At 43.4% G+C, this 22,426-nt stretch overlaps 1 protein-coding gene and 1 long non-coding RNA gene across 2 annotated transcripts in view; both read right to left on the minus strand.

The window, feature by feature from the left end:
- LOC308460098 overlaps nt 1-22,426 on the minus strand; it is a 146,384-nt gene that overhangs the window by 20,805 nt on the left and 103,153 nt on the right. The gene's annotated exons all lie outside the window — the stretch shown is intronic.
- Nucleotides 363-22,011, minus strand: EXOSC7 (exosome component 7). Its single transcript, XM_080976023.1, has 8 exons — nt 21,853-22,011; nt 17,892-17,993; nt 16,539-16,633; nt 9,866-10,031; nt 9,495-9,565; nt 4,729-4,849; nt 2,405-2,560; nt 363-617 (listed from the first exon to the last, which is right to left on the minus strand). The coding sequence occupies exons 1-8, from the start codon at nt 21,907-21,909 to the stop codon at nt 513-515; spliced, it is 873 nt and encodes a 290-aa protein (XP_080832149.1). The 5' UTR covers nt 21,910-22,011; the 3' UTR covers nt 363-512.

Genomic DNA, 22,426 nt, shown 5'->3' on the forward strand with positions numbered 1-22,426 from the left:
AGACACTGGCTGGCTTCATGGTTTTTCCTACATCGTGATTTTTCCAGTGCCTGCTTTTGTGATTTGCTGCCCCCTGCATGAGGCAGAGGAGAGTTGAGCTGGCAGTTAACAGGGGCTGCAGGAAGTGAGAGAAGCACTGGCTAGCTTCACATTTCCCCCCACATTGTGATTTTTGCATAGCACACACACACACACGATTCACGATATATTGCTAGGTCAAAAATTATGAAACCGGTATCGCAATGTGGACTTCAAACTGGTTTTGGACGATATAGTGACATACCACTCAGCCCTAGTGTTGATCGAATGTTTTAATTTTGCCACCAACGCCCAGTGAGAAAAGAGCTGAAATGACAAGTGTGTGAGAGGAAACCACCTTTATTCAACAAATATAAACTTTGTTTATATGCCAACTTTGTAAAAATAAAATAAAATCTGAACAACTAACCAACCAACCAACCAACCAACCAACCAACCCAGTCCTTGACAGATGTTCAATGTAACAATGAGGCTCATCCCAGGAATCCAACTTTTTTCCGTGTTGGTCCAAGACTTTCTTCTTTATCCAAGGCAGATTGCAAAGAGGTGTGCAACAACTTGCCCACTCTCTTTCCAGTCTGAAATGCAAATGAAAAGACAAAAACCAATGAGTGGCAGGAGAATTTACCTGTAAAAAAGAGGATCCGCATAGAAGCTTCCTTCTTTTGTGGAAACGTTTTTGTTTAAAAGTTAATATCTACCTCTCTGCTTTTTCTCTACTTTCTATTTGTTTTGGTGTTGGCGGGTGTAGAGATTTGGGGTTTGGTGGATCTGAGCATCACCAGTTTTTTCTACTGTGAAGTGGATATTTTGTGGTGCCCAGGACTTCTCAGATTTCCAAATATGTCCCCAGACCCCCCCCCCAGAAAAAATTGGAGATCTCTGTCTAGCTGACGAAAAGTTCTACTTGCTAACAACCCAGTGGAGTTTTGAGTTATAGACTTGCACATTCCCCCTAGACCTTAGTGTCTAGCCTTTCAGACCAGAAGAAGCTCTGGTGCTAACATTATCTCTGCAGATCTCGACAACGGTACTAAATCAGAAGGGTTAGCATGAAATACCCTAGCCTCCCACTGGAAGCAAAAAATGTACTCTCTAACAGCATTTTAGCTTTCTTGATACCTGCAAAGATTATAGGGAAGATGCAGAAAATACTGCTAGAGGTCATGGAGGAAAAACAAAGCTCAACAACTTTGCCAATGCTGTATGTCTTGGAATGGAAATAAAAGAATTTAACCTTTTGAATCTCTTGAATATCTTAAGAGGGAGGGAGTGTAAGCCATAGACATAAAAGTAATGGAACCAAGACATGACTACAATAAGTATGATATAGATTTGAAAACTATAGACAAACAATGTGTACTATAAATACACCCAACCTGGATTGTAATTCAATCGACTTTTCCAAAGCTATCTTGTACCTGTCATTTTGTGGGCTGTAGGGAATTATTGTCTGCCTCAAGGCTGGCAAACATAATAGAATTCATGACTTAGTGTCGATATGTTAGTGCATTTAAGAATGCTAAGGAGGAGTTATGAAACTGTTAAAAAACATGTTCTCCAGCATTTTCCTTTACATCTTGCTTGCCCCGGCAAAAATATTCATTCCATTTCCTATGAAAAGACTCTGATCGCCATTTCAGATGAGTATGCAACACAATATATAAAAATATCTATATAAACATCATTTTTAAAACAGGAATCCTTGTTTGTTAACTGTAATAACTAAATGCTTTTGACTGATATAAACTGTCTTTCAGCTTTCTTTTGAGATATTTGGAGAAGTCAGTTTTTTAAAACCAAAATAGGTTGATGCTGCATAGTGGTACCTTGGTTCTCAAACACCTTGGTACTTGAACAACTTGGAACTTGAACGCTGCAAACCCGGAAATAAGTGTTCCGGTTTGTGAACTTTTTTCAGAAGTTGAATATGCTCCTTTCTAAGTGTTACACTTCCATTTTGAGTGTTACGCTGAAGTCTGTCTGTTTTTGCTATTAATTTTGCATTTTTGTGGCTTTTTTGTTTTGTTTTTGTGACTGTGTGGAACCCAGTTCAGTTACTGATTGATTGATTGTGTGACTGCAGTACATTGTTTATTGCTTTCATTTTATGGATCAATGGTCTCGTTAGATAGTAAAATTCATGTTAAATCGCTGTTTTAGGGGTTGTTTTTAAAAATCTGGAACGGATTAATCCATTTTGCATTACTTTCTATGGGAAAGCGTGCCTTGGTTTTGGAACGCTTTGGTTTTGGAACAGACTTCCAGAAGGGATTAAGTTTGAGAACCAAGGCACCACTGTACTTATTAAGGTGCTAAAAAATCCCACTACGGCTTGATTTACAACAACCTGACCACATCTTACCTCCATCATCTCAAATATGCTTTCTGGATCAAGACTCCCCCTTCCCACTTTCTTCATACAGGTTAGGACACCTCGACTGGTCACAGAAATGAGGAGGCTAGCCAGAGAACACGCTTCTTCCTGAAGTGTAGCGTCCACTACATGCCTATAGCCAATCTGGAAAAGCAACGGCAAAAAAAGGTAAGCTGCAACCCTATAGTCAGACCTCGGTTTCCGAATGGCTCTGTTTTGGAACGTTTCAGCTTCCGAACACCAAAAACACGTAAGTAAATGCTCCGGTTTTTGAACATTTTTCGGAAGCCGAATAGCTTCCAGGGAGTCCCCCCTCACTTTTCTCTCCATTTACTTTGCCGACACCCTTTGATCTTCGGTTGTCCAACAGTATTCTGGAACGGATTACGTTCGACAACCGAGGTTTGACTATACAGTGGTACCTCAGGTTAAGAACTTAATTCGTTCTGGAGGTCCGTTCCTAACCTGAAACTGTTCTTAACCTGAGGTACCACTTTAGCAAATGGGGCCTCCTGCTGCCACCGCGCCGCCACCACACGATTTCTGTTCTCATCCTGAAGCAAAGCTTTTAACCCGAGGTACTATTTCTGGGTTAGCGGAGTCTGTAACCTGAAGCGTCTATAACCCGAGGTACCACTGCACAGTTCTCTGCGAGTAAGGTAGGTGAACAAAGTGGGACTTATTTCCAAGTAAACATAGGGCTTGTCAGCATTATTTAGCTGTTAATCCATTCCCGATCCCCCTCATTCAAATTAGACCAGAGTAATCTACACCCTCACGTAATTGAATCTGTATACAGTGGTGCCTCGCAAGACGAAAAGAATCCGTTCCGCGAGTCTCTTCGTCTTGCGGTTTTTTCGTCTTGCGAAGCAAGCCCATTAGCGGTTTAGCGCTATTAGCGGCTTAGCGGGTTCAGCGGATCAGCTGATAAGCGGCTTAGTGGCTTAACGTATCAGCTGTTAAGCGGCTTAGCGGATCAGCTGATAAGCGGCTTAGCGACCAGCTGTTAAGCGGCTTAGCGGATCAGCTGATAAGCGGCTTAGCGGCTTGGGAAAAAGCGGGGGAAAGGGAAAAAAAGCCCGCAGGAACTCGCAAGACATTTTCGTCTTGCGAAGCAAGCCCATAGGAAATTCGTTTTGCGAAGCACCTCCAAAACGGAAAACCCTTTCGTCTAGCGGGTTTTCCGTCTTGCGAGGCATTCGTCTTGCGGGGCACTACTGTATGCAGAGCAACTCTAGCCTTTCCTGTTCATATCTCTAGGCACTCCCTTTTGTGTTTATTCCTTCCTTATAATCTGTTGATTCTATTACACCAATTAAGTACAAAGTGTGCAAAGAGCTGCACATGTACCTTTGTGGGTTTTTTAAAAAAATCCCCACCCGAGAAGTGTGCGAAAACACAGGCAGGTGATTGCAAATTCGCTTGTGTGTTTGGTTTTTTTTTTTGTGTGCAAATCCAAAGGGTAAAAGGAAAAGGGAAATATAAAAGGCTAAGTTCTTCACACAACCTTACTAAAATCCTGGAAAAGAAATGAAAGCAACTGAAAATGTATTTGCACCAGTGCTTTTTCCCCCTAGAAAAATAGGTGCCGGTACTTACTATGAAGTTGTTAAGTAAGTGAAACACTTTTTAACAACAACAAAAAAAGTGCCAGTACTGCATAGCTTTGAGTACCCCCTGAAAAAAACCACTGCCTAGCACTGCCTTTTCAGATCGCTGCCCAATATATCTGGTTTACAAATTTTATATGTGGTTTGCTTGTGCAACTTTCTGGTTTTGTGCAAATCTGAGGGAGGAAAGTTAGAACAATACTGAGAAATAACACGGGGAAGGAATTCTAGAACCACAGCATTTTAATCCAGAATTCTCATACAATTAATTTACCAAAAGACCAAGCCAAGATGAAGAGAAGCCCTTGAAAGCGACTGTTTTCTGTAAACCTAACGTTTTCAAACCGCAAACCCTTTTTCCATACGTGTCAAAATGGCTTCTCAAATCACTGCTATAGAATAGTCAACCATGTTGTTAAAGGTGTTAATAGACAGAGTTCCATTTCTAAGCTGAGAAAGTATAACAATAATAAGAAGAAGAAGAAGAAGAAGAAGAAGAAGAAGACCACCACACATACACACAAACAAAATACCTAATCTCTCCCATACTGGAAACTCAAGAACCTAGAAAGAAATAGTGAAATAATCTGATGGTTTCCATGGCAGTGTCCACAATAAAAATGGCAGGTCCGCCTTCTGTATTAGAACTTTTCTATCAAAACAAGCCCATAGGAGATAAGCTCAGAATTGTCAGTGACTTACTTTGCTTAGTGTGACAATACAAGGTACATTATCTACATTAAGTCGAATACAGTCAAAAGGATCATCAGAAAGTTCAATTTCTCGTCCACCTTCATCCTCCAAAACGCGTACTTTGGGTATTCTAAAGAAAGCAGACGGTGATGTCAAATTAAGATGTCATTTCTGCACATATTGCCACAGGGAATCATTCCAATTCCTATTCATATGCTGAGATTAGTTTCCAAAGATAGATCCTATTAGCTTTCATACTCCAGAAGAGCATCTCACCCAATACCAAAACAATTAAGAGAACTTTAGTTTGCAGAAGAGATATAGCTCAGTGATGGAGCATCTTTCTAAGAGGTACAGCTTTTTAACCTGGCAACATGAGGGGGGAAACCACACCATATTTATCATTTTAAAAGGATATATTGTGATTGTAGTTAGTGCAGAAATGGCAATTATCTTTGATGTCGTTGGTCAGTAAGCAGTTTAAACAATAAAAATAGGAAGAGACCCAATTCATTGTCCAAATAGGGAGGTTTTCCACAAAATCGCAGGGTGTGTGTGTTCTTTTCCTTATCTGAACTTTTAAAAAATGGAAGCTGTATCTAAATGATTTAGAGCAGCTTCCCATCTGTAAAAAAAGAAAAGGCACATTCCCGGCATAATACGGTTCATTCCATTCTAAAGCTGAGGTCATTTAAAATAAACAGCCGAGAAGTGTTTTGGACTGCTTTTCAAAGCAGCTGTGCCAAAGTGTTATGTAGGTTTTATATAATATAATGAGAAACAAAAAACAAGGCAAGATGTTTTCAACTAAGCTGTTTGGCAAAGTTAGGAAGCCTGATGGAGTTACAGCAGCCCTGAGATCTTATGACGAAGTATATAAATCAATCAGACAGACAGACAAACAAACAGACAAACAAACAAACACTAAAGAAGGATGATGATAATAATAATAATAATAATAATTTTTATTTATACCCCATCCCCAGCCAAGGCTGGGCTCAGGGCGGCTAACAAGCAGTAATAAAAACAAGTTGAATGAATACAACTTAAAAACAAGATTAAAATATAACATTAAAATATGGAAACATTAAAATATTACAATGCAGCCTCATCACAGGAGGAGAAAGGAAAAAAGAAAGAGGAGGAGGGAATCAAATTGGCTCCAAGCCAAAGGCCAGGTGGAACAACTCTGTCTTACAGGCCCTGCGGAAAGAAATCAGATCCTGCAGGGCCCTGGTCTCATGAGGCAGAGCGTTCCACCAGGCCGGAGCCAGTGTTGAAAAGGCCCTGGCTCTGGCTGAGGCTAATCTAACTTCCTTAGGGCCCGGGACCTCTAGGGTGTTGCTATTTATGGACCTTGAGGCTCTCCGTGGGGGATACCGGGAGAGGCGGTCCCGTAGGTACGAGGGTCCTAAGCCGTGAGGAACACTGGAGAATTCCCCCTACCCCCTTCCTTGGGCTGGGCAATTATTTATATATTGATATATCATCAAAAACCAGTTTGAAGTCCATATATTGATACTGGTTTCATAATTTTTTGACCTGGCAACATATCGTGAATCATGGGGTGTGTGTGTGTGTGTGTGTGTGTGATGCACAAATCACAATATGGGAAAAACCGTGAAGCCAGCCAATGCTTCTCTTGAGTCCTGCAGCCCCTGTTATCTCTGCTGGTTCCATTCTCCCCTGCCTCCTGCAGGGGGCAGCGAATCTCAAGAGCAGGCGCCGGCAAAAAATCAGGATGCAGGAAAAACCATGATGCCAGCCAATGCCTCTACATAGCTCCATCCTTATTTCAGACATTGTGATGTATTGGTATATCACGATGTGAAAACCAGCTAATACCCAGCCCTAGTGTTCGCCTCTCCATCCTTATTTAAGACAACATGATATATCAATATATCACACTGTTTCGCTGGTGTGATATTGTGATGGTGAAAACCAGCTATCGCCCAGCCCTACTCCAGCCCCTGCCATCCCTCCCAGCCCTTTCAAATTTATTCAGTCAAACTGTACCTGAAATAACTAGCAATTAATTCTGGTTATATGCATGTTTCCTGCTTGTCTGGATCTACCACTGCCATGTGTCTGCGCAACCAAGAGTACATTTTATATCTAAGTTGAACCTGTTGTATCCTATCCAGCTGACCAACAGGAAGTGGTGCAAAGGTGTGGGATGGGAACAGGGTCTATGTTGCGGCGTTGGGGGATATCTACCCTGAAGCTACCACCACAATATTGGCTCGGGACTGTTTCAAATTGGGTGACTTTTGCTCAGCCCTGTGGGAGCTCTCTTGCAGGGTTCAACTTGGTCATGCATGTTATTCAACATCTATACAAAGCTGCTGAGAGCTGTCTCTGGGACATGAAGTGGCAATGACGCACAGTTCTGTCTCTCGGTTCCACTGGTACCAAGTCCTGAACTAGCACTGGGAGTATATGGTGGTTGTGCAAGGTAATAAAAACCTTTTAAAAGGTAAAGGGACCCCTGACTGACCATTAGGTCCAGTCGTGACCGACTCTGGGGTTGCGGCGCTCATCTCGCTTTATTGGCCGAGGGAGCCGGCTTACAGCTTCTGGGTCATGTGGCCAGCAGGACTAAGCCGCTTCTGGCGAACCAGAGCAGTACACGGAAAAGCCGTTTACCTTCCCGCCGGAGCGGTACCTATTTATCTACTTGCACTTTGACGCGCTTTCGAACTGCTAGGTTGGCAGGAGCAGGACCGAGCAACGGGAGCTCACCCCGGTGTGGGGATTCGAACTGCCGACCTTCCGATCGGCAAGTCCTAGGCTCTGTGGTTTAACCCACAACGCCATACGCGTCCCAAAAACCTTTTGGGAGATGATATATAATGAAATGAAAAAACATGTTCAAAATAATGTTTGTTTAAAAAACCAGATGCTTTTCTATTAGGAATTATAGGTACCTAGATTCCAAAGGTTCGGAAAAGACTATTTATGTATGCGACAACGGAATCCCGGATGTTATTAGCCCAGAGGTGGAAAGAAGAAGCAGTCCTGACCAGGGAAGAATGGCAAACCAAGTTGATGGAGTATGCTGAAATGGCAAAACTAACTGGAAAGCTCAGGAACCAAGAGGATAAGAACTTTGGGGGAAAATTTATAATTTATTTAAGAGACCATTGTAAGCAAATGGAAACATTGGCAGGATTTTAATCTCACTTGTAAGGTAACAAAGACTACGGATAAACTAGATGGACAAAAATGTGGCTGTGCAGTTGCAAGCGGTGAAATTACGACCCATGGAGCGGGGGGGAGTCTTGAGATTCAAAGAAATCCCTTTATATGTCTTTGTAATTGATTTTGTTGTAAATTTTAATTTGTAAAATCAAATATAAATTAGTTTCAAAAAACAAACAGACAAAAAAACTAGTATTGGGAGGTTGTAAAGGGTGAGTTAAAAACAAACTAGAGACAATCCAAACAAGACGGAAGTGCTATACGTGGGCGATTGACGCATCCTGGAGTTGGAAAAACTACCTGTCCTTAATGAGGCTGCACTCTTGTTGAAGGAGCAGGTGCGTAGGTTTGAGAACCATCTTAGTCCATTGAGTCCCAGGTAGCCTCAGCGGATAGGAGTGTCTATACCCATTTTCAGCAGGTACACCAAATGGCTTGTGACATCCTAAAGCAGGCATAGGCAAACTCCAGCCCTCCAGATGTTTTGAGACTACACTTCCCATCATCCCTGACCACTGGTCCTGTTAGCTAGGGATGATGGGAATTGTAGTTCCAAAACATCTGGAGGGCCGGAGTTTGCCTATGCCTGTCTTAAAGATTAACACATTTAATTATGGCATAAGCTTTCTTGGACGAGAGTCCACTTTGAAGAAGCGGGGGTGGTTTGCTGCAAGTAGTGAATTCAGAGATGAGTGGCATGCAAAAAATCACAGACAGTGAGATTTCATTAGAACTGGACGGATGAAAAATAAGCAAAGTGTGCTGTAACAGCAGCAGTGACAATGAAACAGGATTTGTGATTGTCTCTATTTGCCACTGTCTGTAGTTTTTGCACTTTATGTCCTTCTAATCTCACCGATTAAAAAGCAGAGACATCACCTTGCCAACAAAGGTCTGTATAGTTAAAGCTATGGTTTTCCCAGTAGTGATGTATGGAAGTGAGAGCTGGACCATAAAGAAGGCTGATCACTGAAGAATTGATGCTTTTGAATTATGGTGCTGGAGGAGACTCTTGAGAGTCCCATGGACTGCAAGAAGATCAAACCGATCCATTCTGAAGGAAATCAGCCCTGAGTGCTCACTGGAAGGACAGATTGTGAAGCTGAGGCTCCAATACTTTGGCCACCTCATGAGAAAAGAAGACTCCCTGGAAAAGACCCTGATGTTGGGAAAGACGGAGGGCACAAGGAGAAGGGGACGACAGAGGACGAGATGGTTGGACAGTGTTCTTGAAGCTACCAGCATGAGTTTGACCAAACTGCGGGAGGCAGTGGAAGACAAGAGTGCCTGGCGTGCTCTGGTCCATGGGGTCACGAAGAGTCGGACACAACTAAACGACTAAACAACAACAACAATCTCACAGATTACACAAACACACACACACAATATGCATATATAAATACGATTGAGGATTACACTTGACGTGTCTGATGAAGTGGACCCTAGTCCGCAAAAGCTTATACCAAAATAAATTTGTTAACTTGTTATGGCGCCACAACACATTGTTTTGGCTGCAACAGAGACCTTTCCATTTTCCTCCACAAGTTTCTTTTAGAAAATTACGTGTGCCTTACCTGGTATTAAACAGTGCTGCCTTCACTGCAACAGAGATGGCATCAAACAAGTTTCCACCACACTCCAGTAACTGAAATGTTAAAAGAAGAAGTGTGTTTTACATGAATAGCCCATTCAGTTATATCAATCCTAGAACCTACTAGTGATAATCTGATTGTGGCAGATAGGCGTGTTCTTATCTTGACTTTTTAAATCAAGATTCAGTCCTGAATGAGCAAAGGCTGACATTGAGGTTCAGGGTTGTGATGGCGTTTAAACTATCTGCCCTGACTTTGAGACAGAAACAATCTCATCAGAATTCAACCCGTCAACGGCCCGAGGAAATCTCTGAATATCTAGTTTCGATTAAGCTGAAGTTTGTTTTACTTACCAGGACATCGACGTAAAGCACCCAGCAGTGCTCTCGGGGAGCAATGCAAAGCAACTTCAAGTCAATGCTGCTCTCGTTGTTAAAAATTCTGTAGAGGGTATTTGCTATTTCAGTGCCCAGCTCCTCTCCGCCGCGGCCCTCAAATTCGGGAGTGGCATTAGCTGAGCTGAAAGGAAGAAATAAAAAATCAAAGCAGTTTTCACCTTTCAGGGATCTACGGCTCAGCACAGGACATTAAATCCTGCCCTTTCCTTAGGAACAAGATTTAATAAACCAAAATAATAAAGGGGACAGAGAGAGCTATAGATTACCTGAAACAGGCAACAATATAGTTTGGTATCTCAGCTCCAGTTCTTTGTTACAGTCTAACTACTGTGGTTTGATGGAAATTAAGAACAATTGCTTTCTTCAGGTTAAGAATAAGAAAAGAAAGTTGCATGGCTAACAATATAGCCTGTTAAACATGACAGGGGGAGAGAACAGATAACCTGACAGGAAGACTGGCATATTTTTAATTGGCCTCTCCTGTCCTGGGTATTTCTCTACTGAAAAAGTCTCATTGCCTTCAACAAGCATCAGTCGTGATGGGCTCTAATCTTTTAAAAAATGCACACACAATTTCAAATATGCAAGGCAAAAATCAGCCTAATTAGAAGCTATTCCAGCAGAAGACACTGTGCAGCATACTAGAAGCCTACAGCTTTCAATGCTGCCCATCCTATTTCCTCCCATCTCCTACCTGGATTTAGAAGCTCTCAGGTCCACAACAGGTAGAAGTGGCTGCAAGGACCAGCTCCTTTTCCTCCTCTCTGTAGGGAGACAAGTCAACAGCCCCTAACCAGTGCTTGGCATCAATTTGAGTCTAAGTCAGGAAGAGTTATTGGGCTATTGTTTCGTTCTTGTTTTTGTTATGTATTTTGTGTTTTTATCTTGTGTTTTTATGCCACAAACCACCCTGAAATCTTTAGATGAAGGGCAGTATACAAATTTAACAAAAAACAAAACAAGAGAGTCACAAGCCATTGCAGCAGGAGAGGCACTGCACCAACCCTCTATGAAGGAGGGTTTGAGTGCCTCTGGGGAAACAATCATAGCGGTCTTCATTAAGGGTATTAGTAAATGTTTTATCGTATTTTTCGCTCTATAGGACGCACTGGGCCATAGGAGGGGGAGAACAGGGGGAAAATTTTTTTTTCTTGTTCTCCCCCTCTAAAACAAGGTGCGTTCAAGGTGCATTCACCCAAAGCCTCGGGAGTGCAGCAGGAGTACCCGCTGCACTCCCGAGGCTTCAGGCGGCTACCTTGGAAGCCTGGAGAGTGAGAGGGGTCAGTGCGCACTGACCCCTCTCGCTCTCCAGGCTTCAGTGAAGGCAACCCGAAGCCTCTGGAGTACGGCAGGAGTTCCCGCTGGGCTCCGGAGGCTTCAGGTTCCTTTCGACCTGCTCTTTGCGGCTGGCGGGGGGAAGCGCTGCTTTCCCCCACCGTCGGCCCCAAAGACCAGGTCGGGGAGCAGCGCAAAGGCTGCGTGCAGCCTTGCCGCTACCCCCCAAGCTTGTGGGGCTGGCGGTGGGGGGAAGCACTGCTTTCCCCCCACCGCCAGCCTCAAAGATCCCTGAAGCCTTTGGAGCACAGCGGGACCTCGCGCTGTGCTCCAAAGGCTTCGGGTTCCTTTTGCTGAAGTCGGGAGAGCAAGACTCTCCTGGCTTCAGCGAAAGGAACCCGAAGCCTTTGGAGCGCAGCGCGAGGTCCTGCTGTGCTCCAAAGGCTTCAGGGATAGTCACCCCGCTGAAGGCACACCCTTTGGGATGGCTGCGCAAAGCCCCCGCAGGGTTGCGGGGTGCCTTCACCCCGCTGCCCTGCGGAGGCTTTGCGCAGCCATCCTCGAGCTAGAACAGCGAGATGGAGCACTCCGCAGTGCTTCAACTCGCTGTTCTGGCTTGGGGACAGCCTTTGTAGCCTCAGCAGGGCAGCGGGGTGAAAGCTTTGTGCAGCTGTCCACAAGCTAGAACAGCGAGACGGAGTGCTCCGCCTCGCTGTTCTGGTGTCGGGGACAGCTTTGTTGCCTCCGCAGGGCAGCGGTCTGCAAGCTGTCCTTCCAGTGAGCACTCGGGGCTGATTTCCTTCAGAATAGATAGGTTTGATCTTGCAGTCCATGGGACTCTCAAGAGTCTCCTCCAGCACCATAATTCAAAAGCATCAATTCTTTGGCGATCAGCCTTCTTTATGGTCCAGCTCTCACTTCCATACATCACTACGACGACGTGGAAGCACCAATCATAGCAAACCTTTAAGGGCAGGAGAAGCTGCTGTGGGAGGGACATGGAGGCAACCTCCTCACAGCAGCCTCACTGCTACCAGGACAATGTGGGGCAGGGCAGAAGCAAGCTGGGACTATGTGGGTACACTGGTGGATCCATTCCACGGATCCTGTTTGCTGTGCAGCCCCTACACTTCATCTTAGCCAAAAGGCCGAGAAGCGATGTGTGCAGCCCCTGCTTCACCACTGTCCTGCTTCGATAGTAAGCAACAGTGCCCCTACTGTTGGGAGGGCAGGATATAACTCTCAGTGCTCCCATTAAAGCGAGCCCTCAGGCATTTATCTTGTCCGCTTTCCTATAGCATGTGTGTTTCTCAAACTTGGGTCTCCAGCTGTTGTCAGACTACAACTCCCATCATCTCTGGCCACTGGTCTAACAATAGCTGGAGACCCAAGTTTGATAAATGCTGGCATATATAGCTGAATGGCAGGTACAGGTACTATTTTTCATAATACAGAAAATAGGCAGGATCTTCGTAAAGCATTTATCTCACATTGATTCTTTTTGAGTCAGGCCACAAGCAATTAGTCAGAAATGGAACATTTCTTAATAGTATACTTACAAAGGATTCTTAAAGGTTTCCTAGGGAGAAGCAGCTTATATAAAAAACAACTCCGACAATTATCTAATTTACCTGCACTATGCAAGTTAGCCTCCAAGCACACTTGATTTTTAAATTGTGGCAAAGTTTTAATAGCCAATTTATATGAATATCAAATCACACAGTCATCTCTAGCGCACTGAGGGCGAGTTTGAAGTTATGTTTAATTAAAGGGAAGATTCACAGTTCTCATAGCAACACCTTGAGGTTGCCTCTTTGAACTTCGGTGTTTTAGAACTTTATTGCAGGATAATATTCCAATTAGAAAGCTAAGTAATACGCTACTCTGTGTCGGTTGCTGCTTCTGTCCTTATCGCCTTGTGCTAAATAGACAGAAGCGTCCCCATTATAGACTTACATTTGGCCCCCCAAACCCACAATAGAATTTGTTTTTTAGAAAACAAAAAGCTTTATAGGCAGAATCCTGCTCTGTATATGCATAAAAGCAGGATGCAGTGGCTTGGTGCAAGAGAGCAGGATGGATCAGCCTTCCTCTCCAAATCACAATGATTAAAAGCCAGACACAGTCGTATCTTAGTTTTCGAGAGCCTTGTGACTCAAACGTTTTGGCTCCTGAACGCCGCAAACTCGGAAGTGAGTGTTCCGGTTTGCAAACTTTTTTTTGGAAGCCAAACGTCTGGCACGGCTTCTGAATGTGTGCAGGACGCTCCTGCAACCGATCGGAAGCCGTGCCTTGGTTTTCTAACGTTTTCAGAAGTCGAACGGACTTCCTGAATGGATTCCGTTTGAGAACCAAGGTACGACTGTAGTCAAGCGTCTCCCTCAACAGCTGTCATTGCCAAGTGGCAGGTACAAATAGGTTAGACTAGCCTATTAGCCCCATTTAGTTTTTTAAAAAATGTTTTTATTAAAGATTGTCAATTTTATTCAACGTGAGACACTAATGCTATAGACCAGTGGGTCCCAACTTTTTTTTGACCATGCCCCACCTAAGCAACTCTAAAATCCTGATTGCACCCCCCCATGACATATAATTCTTATTATTCAAAAAGTGAACTCCTATGCACGTGGAGGAAGCCTAAAGTAACTGTTAATGACTCATTCTCGAATTGCCCCCCTTAAAAATCAAATTGCCCCTCTGTGGGGCATGTGCCCCATGTTGGGAACCACAACTATAGACAGTATAAAGCTGGGGGAGAAGACGGGTGAGGAGAAGGGGAATAGTACACTTCCATTCTTTTACAAAGTGCATGTGCAAGGTTTGTGTGTCAGCGTCACATGTGTAGATTCCGTTCATTCATTAGTTTTCATTGGCATGGTTGGTTGCCTCTGGTGGACTGAAGTGGGTTTTGTTTGAGTGTGTGAGCGGGAGGCTAGCCCCACCTAGTTCATTGAAAGCAGAGATGTTCCCCCATTCACGCTGCCCTTTCACTTTCACCACAGAAGCTGCACTTTATCCATATTCTTTATCAATAACCACATCATGAGCAGTTGGAATAACTATGAACATTCCAGGATACTGTAGCGCAGTGATGGCCAAACCTGGCCCTCCAGCTGTTTTGGGACCACAACTCCCATCATCCCTAGCTAACAGGAACAGTGGTCAGGGATGTTGGGAATTGTAGTCCCCAAACAGCTGGAAGGCCAAGTTTGGCCATCACTGCCAGCGGTTCTGCCAATGGTAGGGATTCTCACTGTCAGCCAGCTATTAGAAATTGGGCATGTGCGTCTATCTTATATATGAGTGCCTGGTCAAGGTTTTATGTGTGAAGGTTTAAGAAATCCAGAAAACGATTTCATCCCACCCTGTACCCCAATATTTAGGAAAATTATATTAATTAGACCTAAATCAAGTTAGTATCAACCTTGTATGTGTTTGCCATGCTCTTCATAACTGGTTGCCCACTCTCCTGGCACAGATCCCTGAAGTCACTCTTAAGCATGCAACCACAAGCAAGAGTGCCAACCTCGTTTCTTATCTCAACAATGTGTACCAACATACACATTAAAAATTTTGGTGGAAGACTCTGCTCCTCAATTTTATCTTACATTATCTCAGAAAGTGCAGGAGGGACCAGGACAGCAATTCAAAACGAGTTAATGATTTGACAACCCTTTAAAATGGAGAGGAGGAATTGTCAAAATGCTCCAGGTGTTCAAAAACGCTCAGTTAGCACCACCTAGCGGCAGGCCAATAATGTGCCAGAGATTGAAACCCCACCATTTCTAATTGTGGCAGAGAAGGCTCTACAGTTGCTTTTAGCATGCACAGTAAAAAATAAATAAAATGAAGTTTTTGAGCAATTTAAAGGAAATACAGACATTTTAATCAATTTTTGTAAATTCCGCCCAGATGCTATTTCCAACAGACAAATCCCGGATATACCCCGGAAATCCCAGACGTATGGCAGCCCTAACAGTATACCAGTAGCTGTATGTGCAGATCTAAAAGCACATATGTTCCTACTACAGCTCATAGTGCTCTTGCTGGCAATAGTAAGTGAAGACGGTGAATGTCCTGTGTGAGTGTCTGGAGGCGGTTGAGGATGGATGGCGGCTAACACATTGAGGTTAAATCCTGACAAGACATAAGTACTGTTTTGGGGAGACAGGAGGTGGGTGAGTGTGGGGGACTCCCTGGTCCTGAATGGGGTAACTGTGCCCCCGAAGGACCAGGTGTGCAGCCTGGGAGTCATTTTGGACTCACAGCTGTCCATGGAGGTGCAGGTCAATTCTATGTCCAGGGCAGCTGTCTACCACCTCTGGTATACAGGCTGAGACCCTACCTGCCTGCAGACTGTCTCGCCAGAGTGGTGCATGCTCTAGTTATCTCTCGCTTGGACTATTGCAATGAGCTCTACGTGGGGCTACCTTTGAAAGTGACCTGGAAAGTACAACTAATCCAGAATGCGGCAGCTAGACTGCTGACTGGGAGTGGTTGCCAGACCATGTAACACTGGACCTGAAAGACCTACATCGGCTCCCAGTACTTTTCCGAACACAATTCAAAGTGTTGGTGCTGACCTTTCAGGCCCTAAACGGCCTTGGCCCAGTATACCTGAATAATAATAATTATTATTATTAGCTTTGCAAAGTGGTGTTATTGGGATGGGGCAAGGGTTTGGCCAACCAATGATTCACTTCCAGAAAGGGACCTGAGATGGGAGTCATCTACTGTGCCAGCCTAGATCTGGCATAGCAAAAAGAAAGAAAGAAAAAACATGCCTCCTTTCAGTCTTGGTCTATAGCATCTGGCATGTCTTCAGAAGAAATGCTGCTCTGAATCTCATTGGCTCCTCTGCCCAGGGCTTATTTAAATTTTTTTGACTGCATGTACATCTCTGGGCAGTATCTTGCTAACTACCAATGTCACCTTGAGAAATGCAAATTGCAGCAGAGAACTGAATGGAGTGTTCACTACTCTGGCGAAGAAGGCAAGGTCATCATGGTGAAGGAAACTAATGAGGTACCACCACCATCAGCAGCAGGCGAAAGGGATTTGCAGAAAGGAATAGCCTACAGAGATCTGGTGAGGACTAGAAGGTTCTGTGTGTCCATTTTAGGAAAGGGTGGGACACTGGCCATGAGCAGAAGGAAGTAAAGAAATGAACTGCCAAATGCAAAAGATGGGGAAGGAAAAGGCAAAAAGGCAGTCAAAATAATGATTTGTTATCTGGCATTCTGAAATCCTTATAAAAAAGCAAACACAGAGCATATAGTCCTGCAACTAGCATCACTTTAAGGTTGCTGGTATTTAGTTAAATAGACCCCCCTGTGGCCCATTTTGCACTAACCAATCAACAAAGAATTCCAAGTATCCTTCATTTGGTCTATCCAGCTTCGGTGCTCCCATTTCTGCCTTGACTCCAACCAGGATGTCTGTGTGCCCCTGTTGAAATAACAGCACTCTGCTACAGATGTTTTCCAAGTCTTATGATCTTACCAGCACACCTCCCTTTACTTTCTGTGTCGGCCAATACTACCCAGTATTTCTCCTTAAAAAACAAACCAACGGCTTGAAAACACAATGGCAAACCTTTGAAGCACCTTCAAAGCACCGAAAGGGCCAACCAACTTAATATCACAATCTGATGCGGACTACTGTAGACACTCACTGCTAATAAACAGCATTGAGTCTGGTAGACTGTGAGATTAAGATTGTGAATATTTGTTGTTCACAGTGCTTTTTTTCTAGAAAAACAGGTGCTGGCACTCATCATAAAATTGTTATAGTAAGTGCCACACTTTTTAACAACAAAAAGTGGTGCAGGTACTGCATATCCTTGAATACCCTGTAAAAAAGTACTGGTTGTTCAATATAATAATCCAATCGCTTTTCTGACAATTTACTTCTTCAGTCCCCTTTCCTGCAAATCTGTCTCCTCCACCCCCTCCCTTTTGATCCCTGCTTCTCACACCAATGCTTATTTTGTCTTCCTCCACTCACCCTTTCTTTTAGGTTTCCTGTTGCTTGGTTCCAAGACATTTTGGGTCTTCCTCTCACTGAGCTTGCCACCCCCTTAGCTTCCTTCTATGTTGGGCATTCAGCCAACTCTTTCCTCGTTTCCTCCAACAGCAAACAGCCCCTAAGGCAGGTTTCCTCAACCTTGGCACTCCAGATATTTTTGAGACTACAATTCTCAGCATCCCTGATCACTGGTCCTGCTAGCTAGGATCATGGGAGTTGTAGGCCAAAAACATCTGGAGGGCCGAGGTTGAGGAAGCCTGCCCTAAGCCAACGTCCTTTTCTCATTCATACTAACCTTTCATTTTCCATACTGTATGCCATCCTTCTATTCCTTAAATACTACTGGGTGTTTAAGAACACAATTTTGCCAACTCAGTACGAACTGGGGAGTAATGGGCCACTACAACAGAATTATTAGTCTTGCATCTGGTTCTCCTTTCTATTTGTGTTCTACATGTTAATGTGACACATCTCTCTCCTGCAATATAAATGAACAATACATTTCCTGTGCCACAAAAATGTATGCCACTATAAATGAGTTACTTTTTCAGGTGCCACCAGACTGTTCTAGCTAGGGCAGGGCAGACCCAAACTATGTTTTAGCACTGTGCAGAGTGAGCTTCAACGAAAAATACAATATCATTAGCAATGTATAGAAGTCCCCGCTAGGAGTACTTACAAGTTTTACTCTGGCAGACCCACTTGTATTAGATACTACATCTGTTTCCACTTCCGTACATCTGTAATCTTCACAACCACGGCCATCCACTCGAAGATCCTCCTGAAACAGTCATTTATCACAATGTGTTACCTATTGCCATTGATTGATCACACAAATAAATGTTGCTGAGCGAAGCAGACGAATGCATATTATTCACGAGCTTGTGATTATAAGTGAATACCATGTCTGTCTCTCTCGCTCTAATTTTTATTAAATTTTCTAATGTAGATTTCATTCATTTAAACAACCTTAAATCAGTGACTTCCCTTCTTCTCTTTCCATGGTTCATTTTGCATACCATACATCCCTGCATGTTTTACATGAACAAAACCATTCAGTAATCCATTGTTACAGCCATTGAAACTTATTTACACTGTTGAATTTATCTTAGTGCTACCAGCGTTTTTAAATGTACACATTTTTCACCCATATATTAAACATTTTCCAAACTTCTTTGAACATACGTTCTTCTTATTCTCTTATTCTATAAGTTAAATCTGCAAGCTGCGCATATTCCATCAGTTTAAGTTGCCATTCTTCTTTGGTTGGGACCTCACTCACTTTCCATTTTTGAGCTAACAAAACACAGGCTGCAGTAGTAGCATACATAAATATATTACTACCCAGGGAAGTTCGCCTCGTGTTTTCACTATACAGTGGTACCTCGGGTTACATACGCTTCAGGTTACAGACTCCGCTAACCCAGAAATAGCACCTCAGGTTAAGAACAGAAATTGTGCTGCGGTGGTACGGCAGCAGCAGGAGGCCCCATTAGCTAAAGTGGTGCTTCAGGTTAAGAACTGTTTCAGGTTAAGAACAGACCTCCAGAACGAATTAAGTACTTAACCCGAGGTACCACTGTACACCTTTAGACGCCAGACAAAAACGTTCCTTTTCAACCAGGCCTTTGCCTGACTTGATCTATATCCTATACCCTTTTTAAAAATGCAGGCTCTTTTTTGGGGAGGGGGGCGTTTATTGGGTTGTTGTTTTTGTTTTGATTTTATGTATTTGATATTTTATGTGAACCACCCTGAGACCTTTAAATTAATAATAATTAAATTATTATTATTATTATTATTATTAATAACAATAAATAGTCTTTTTTGACACCTGGGAATTTCCCTCTGAATTATCCCCCCCCCCCCAAAAAAAAGGACTCTGTTTTTTTCCGAAAGGTACTTTAAAACATTTTTTTCAATTCATTATATATCATATAATCAAATTCACCCTGGCTGGAAGGAAAATCCACATCTGGCAACCAATGCGCAACTTTGGTTTCTGATAATACACGTGTAAAAGAGTCTAAAAAGAGCAAATAACGTTCGTTGGCTTTCAAGAAGCTCTGTGAAATTACTGTTAGAAATATTGTTTAAAAAATATGATGTGATTAAGAGTATTTGAGTGCAATATAGTATTGGGAAATGTGAGACGAGGATAAAAAATAAACGGAAAATTATCAGACAAGCTGAGGGAAGTTCTGGAAAAAAGGGTTTAAGTTAAAAATGGATGTATAATTTTGTAAAAATGTTTTTTTATGGAAAATCTAATAAAAAATATTTATTTAAAAAAATAAAAGTAAAAGAGTCTAAAAAGCCCAGGACACAAATTTTCACAGCCCTCTCGTGGCCATGGTGGCTCATTTACCAAAAACAATGTATTTAGCATTAACTCCGGAAGTGTATACTTGATTCTGACCAAACAAAGCCTCCTGGAGCATAAGGCAGTGTGGTGCAGTGGTTAGAGCAGAGGTGCACAGCCTGCTGCCCTCCAGATGTTGTTGGACTACACCTCCCATCATCCCTGATCACTGGCTATGATGGGAGGTGTCAGAGTAGGACCATGGTTCAAATCCCCATTTAGCCAGGAAGCTCACTGGGTGACCTGGAGCCAGTCACTGAACCTCAGTCTAACGTAGCTCACAGTGGTAGGGTTCCCATTTTTGTTCTGGCAAAGTACAGGACGGGATGAGGTGGTTGAATTATTTTTCAGCTGATGCTGAAGCGACTTCAAAGCCATCCAGTACAATCCATTGCAGCCTAACAGGATGGCCCCTCTGGAATTTGTCACAAACACACCGATTTGTAAATCTGTCTGTGCTTTGCTTCCCAGAGCTTAAATACATAACCTTTCACACACCCTTGGAGACATGTGTATTTGGAGAGAGAGAGAAAAAAAGATCTGAAATAACAGGACAAACTGCACCCCATATTAATCAGGATGGAGCATTTTTCATTGAAACACGGGACAATCCTGTATTACACAGGGCAGGTGGCAGCCCAGCCTCACAGCGTTGTTGTGGGGATTGAACCATCCCCCTTGAGTCCCATGGAGAAACAGGTGGGCTATAAATGCAATATATAAAATAATAATTATTAATAATAATAATTAGTAACTGGGACAACCCTGAACGGGGGAGATGGCCTGTGGCGAAGTACTGTTACATTGCAACAAGAATAAGACGAGCAATGATGGCAGCAACGGAGTTCAAATTGCAAACATCGAAGGAACGATAATAAACAGTAGTGACCTTTGAACTGAATCCTTAAAACCTTAAAAGTTGAAACCTGGTCATAAACATAAGTACCAATTGAAGGGAAGTTCTCTTTCTACAGTTCTCTTACTGCACATAACTGTGAAGTCTTACTATGAGAACTATTGCTTCTTTTCTCTTGCATGCTGGGAAGTTTTTGCCTCTGCACATGAGTCTGAGAATGTTCTGAACAGTTCCCATTGAGTTCATGAAACAGTGTTTCCTGACCTGTTCTTAATGCATTGCTGACCACATCTACAGAACGTGATTGTTGTATTCCTTCATGTTATGTTCTCTCAATATTAATCTTTAGTTATAATTTAATTAGGAGGATTCATGCCTGTCTAGTTCTAGCTCCATTTCTCAGCCTTTGATCTATCAGTGATAAATGGATATATGTAATTCCCGCCTTGTACCTATGTTAACCAATCAGCAACAAGATGCTTTGTGTTTGTATCAACCAATCAGCCACAAGCACACCTGTGGCAATGTTTGTAATATTCAATAAAAGAGATGGGTAGCCGTGTTGGTCTGCCATAGTCGAAATAAAAAAATTCCTTCCTGTAGCACCTTAAAGACCAACTAAGTTAGTTATTAGTATAAGCTTTCGTGTGCATGCACACTTCTTCAGATACCACTTCAATCTCCCAGGACATTCTATACAAGATCTCAAAGTAGCTGTTTTACTACAAAGGAATTTCAGAAATAGACTGGAAAGAGAAGCTGCTGAATTACAACTCATTACCAAACTTAAAACAATGGAGAAACCTGGTCTGAACAGAGACATCGGATTCTTATCTCATTATACATGACTAAGCCATTTCTCACCTTCTCACCCCTTGCCTTTTCCTGTAAGACCTATTACAGTCGTTAAGAGTCGTCAACAGGCTCATCTCAAGGTATCTGAAGAAGTGTGCATGCACACGAAAGCTTATACCAAGAACTAACTTAGTTGGTCTTTAAGGTGCTACAGGAAGGAATTTTTTTATTTCAATAAAAGAGAGTTCCCGGGGCTTGCCCCGGCAGACGCCTCTCATATGACACCTACCACTCGTCTGTCGTGATTTCAACCCAACAACCAATTTTGTGATTTGGCCATATCTCCACTGTTATCTGTAGTACAATAGTACGTATATTGTCATATTTTATTTTATAAATTGCTTGCTGGTCATTGACCGTATTAAAGATATTTGAATTTGAATTCTGAACGGGGCAGGTGGCAGCCCAGCCTCACAGGGTCGCTGTGAGGAATTGAATGAGGAGGGGAAGAACCAGCTCCCTTGAGTCCCATGGAGAAAACAGGTGGGAAATAAATGCTAATAATAATAATAATAATAATAATAAAGTAACCGGCCCCAGACAGGCCTCCAGCCCCGCCTCAGTTACCTGGACGCCGTGCATGACGTACACTTTCTCCGCCTCGCTCAGCACCACCGACGCCATGGCGAGGGCCCCCTCACGCGCATGCTCCGCCCTCCGAACGCCGCGCGCCCGGCCGTCGCCATCAGCGAAAGGGCGCCCCCTCCCTGCTTACCCACTTCTCCGGCGCTGTCTGATGACGTCCTCGCTCCTTCGCGCCCCCTCCACACCTGCTTCCTGACCGCGCAGGCGCAGGCGTCCTCGCGCCTTTCCCGTCGAGCGGCTGGGCTTACGCGCACGCGCGTTGCGGATGCCCGGAATAATCTCTTTTAAAAGTGAGCGGTTTTTTTTTTGGGGACGCTCGTGACCGGTCAGTTCGCTCGTGTTTACTCCCGAGTAAGCGCAGGCGAGCCTGTGCATGGCCTCATGGGGGCTACAGCGCCTCAGCTGTTGTCGGACTACAACTCCCATCATCCCTCAGCGTGGGTCCTGCTCGCTAGGGATGATGGGAGTTGTAGTCTTAACAATGGCTGGGGACGAACGCTTGAGAAACGCTGCGAGTTTAATGCCCAGTTTTCAGTTCTCGAGAAATCCTATGCCA

Source organism: Podarcis pityusensis (genome assembly GCF_964106645.2).
Source record: "Podarcis pityusensis genome assembly, chromosome: 12".
NCBI lineage: Eukaryota > Metazoa > Chordata > Lepidosauria > Squamata > Lacertidae > Podarcis > Podarcis pityusensis.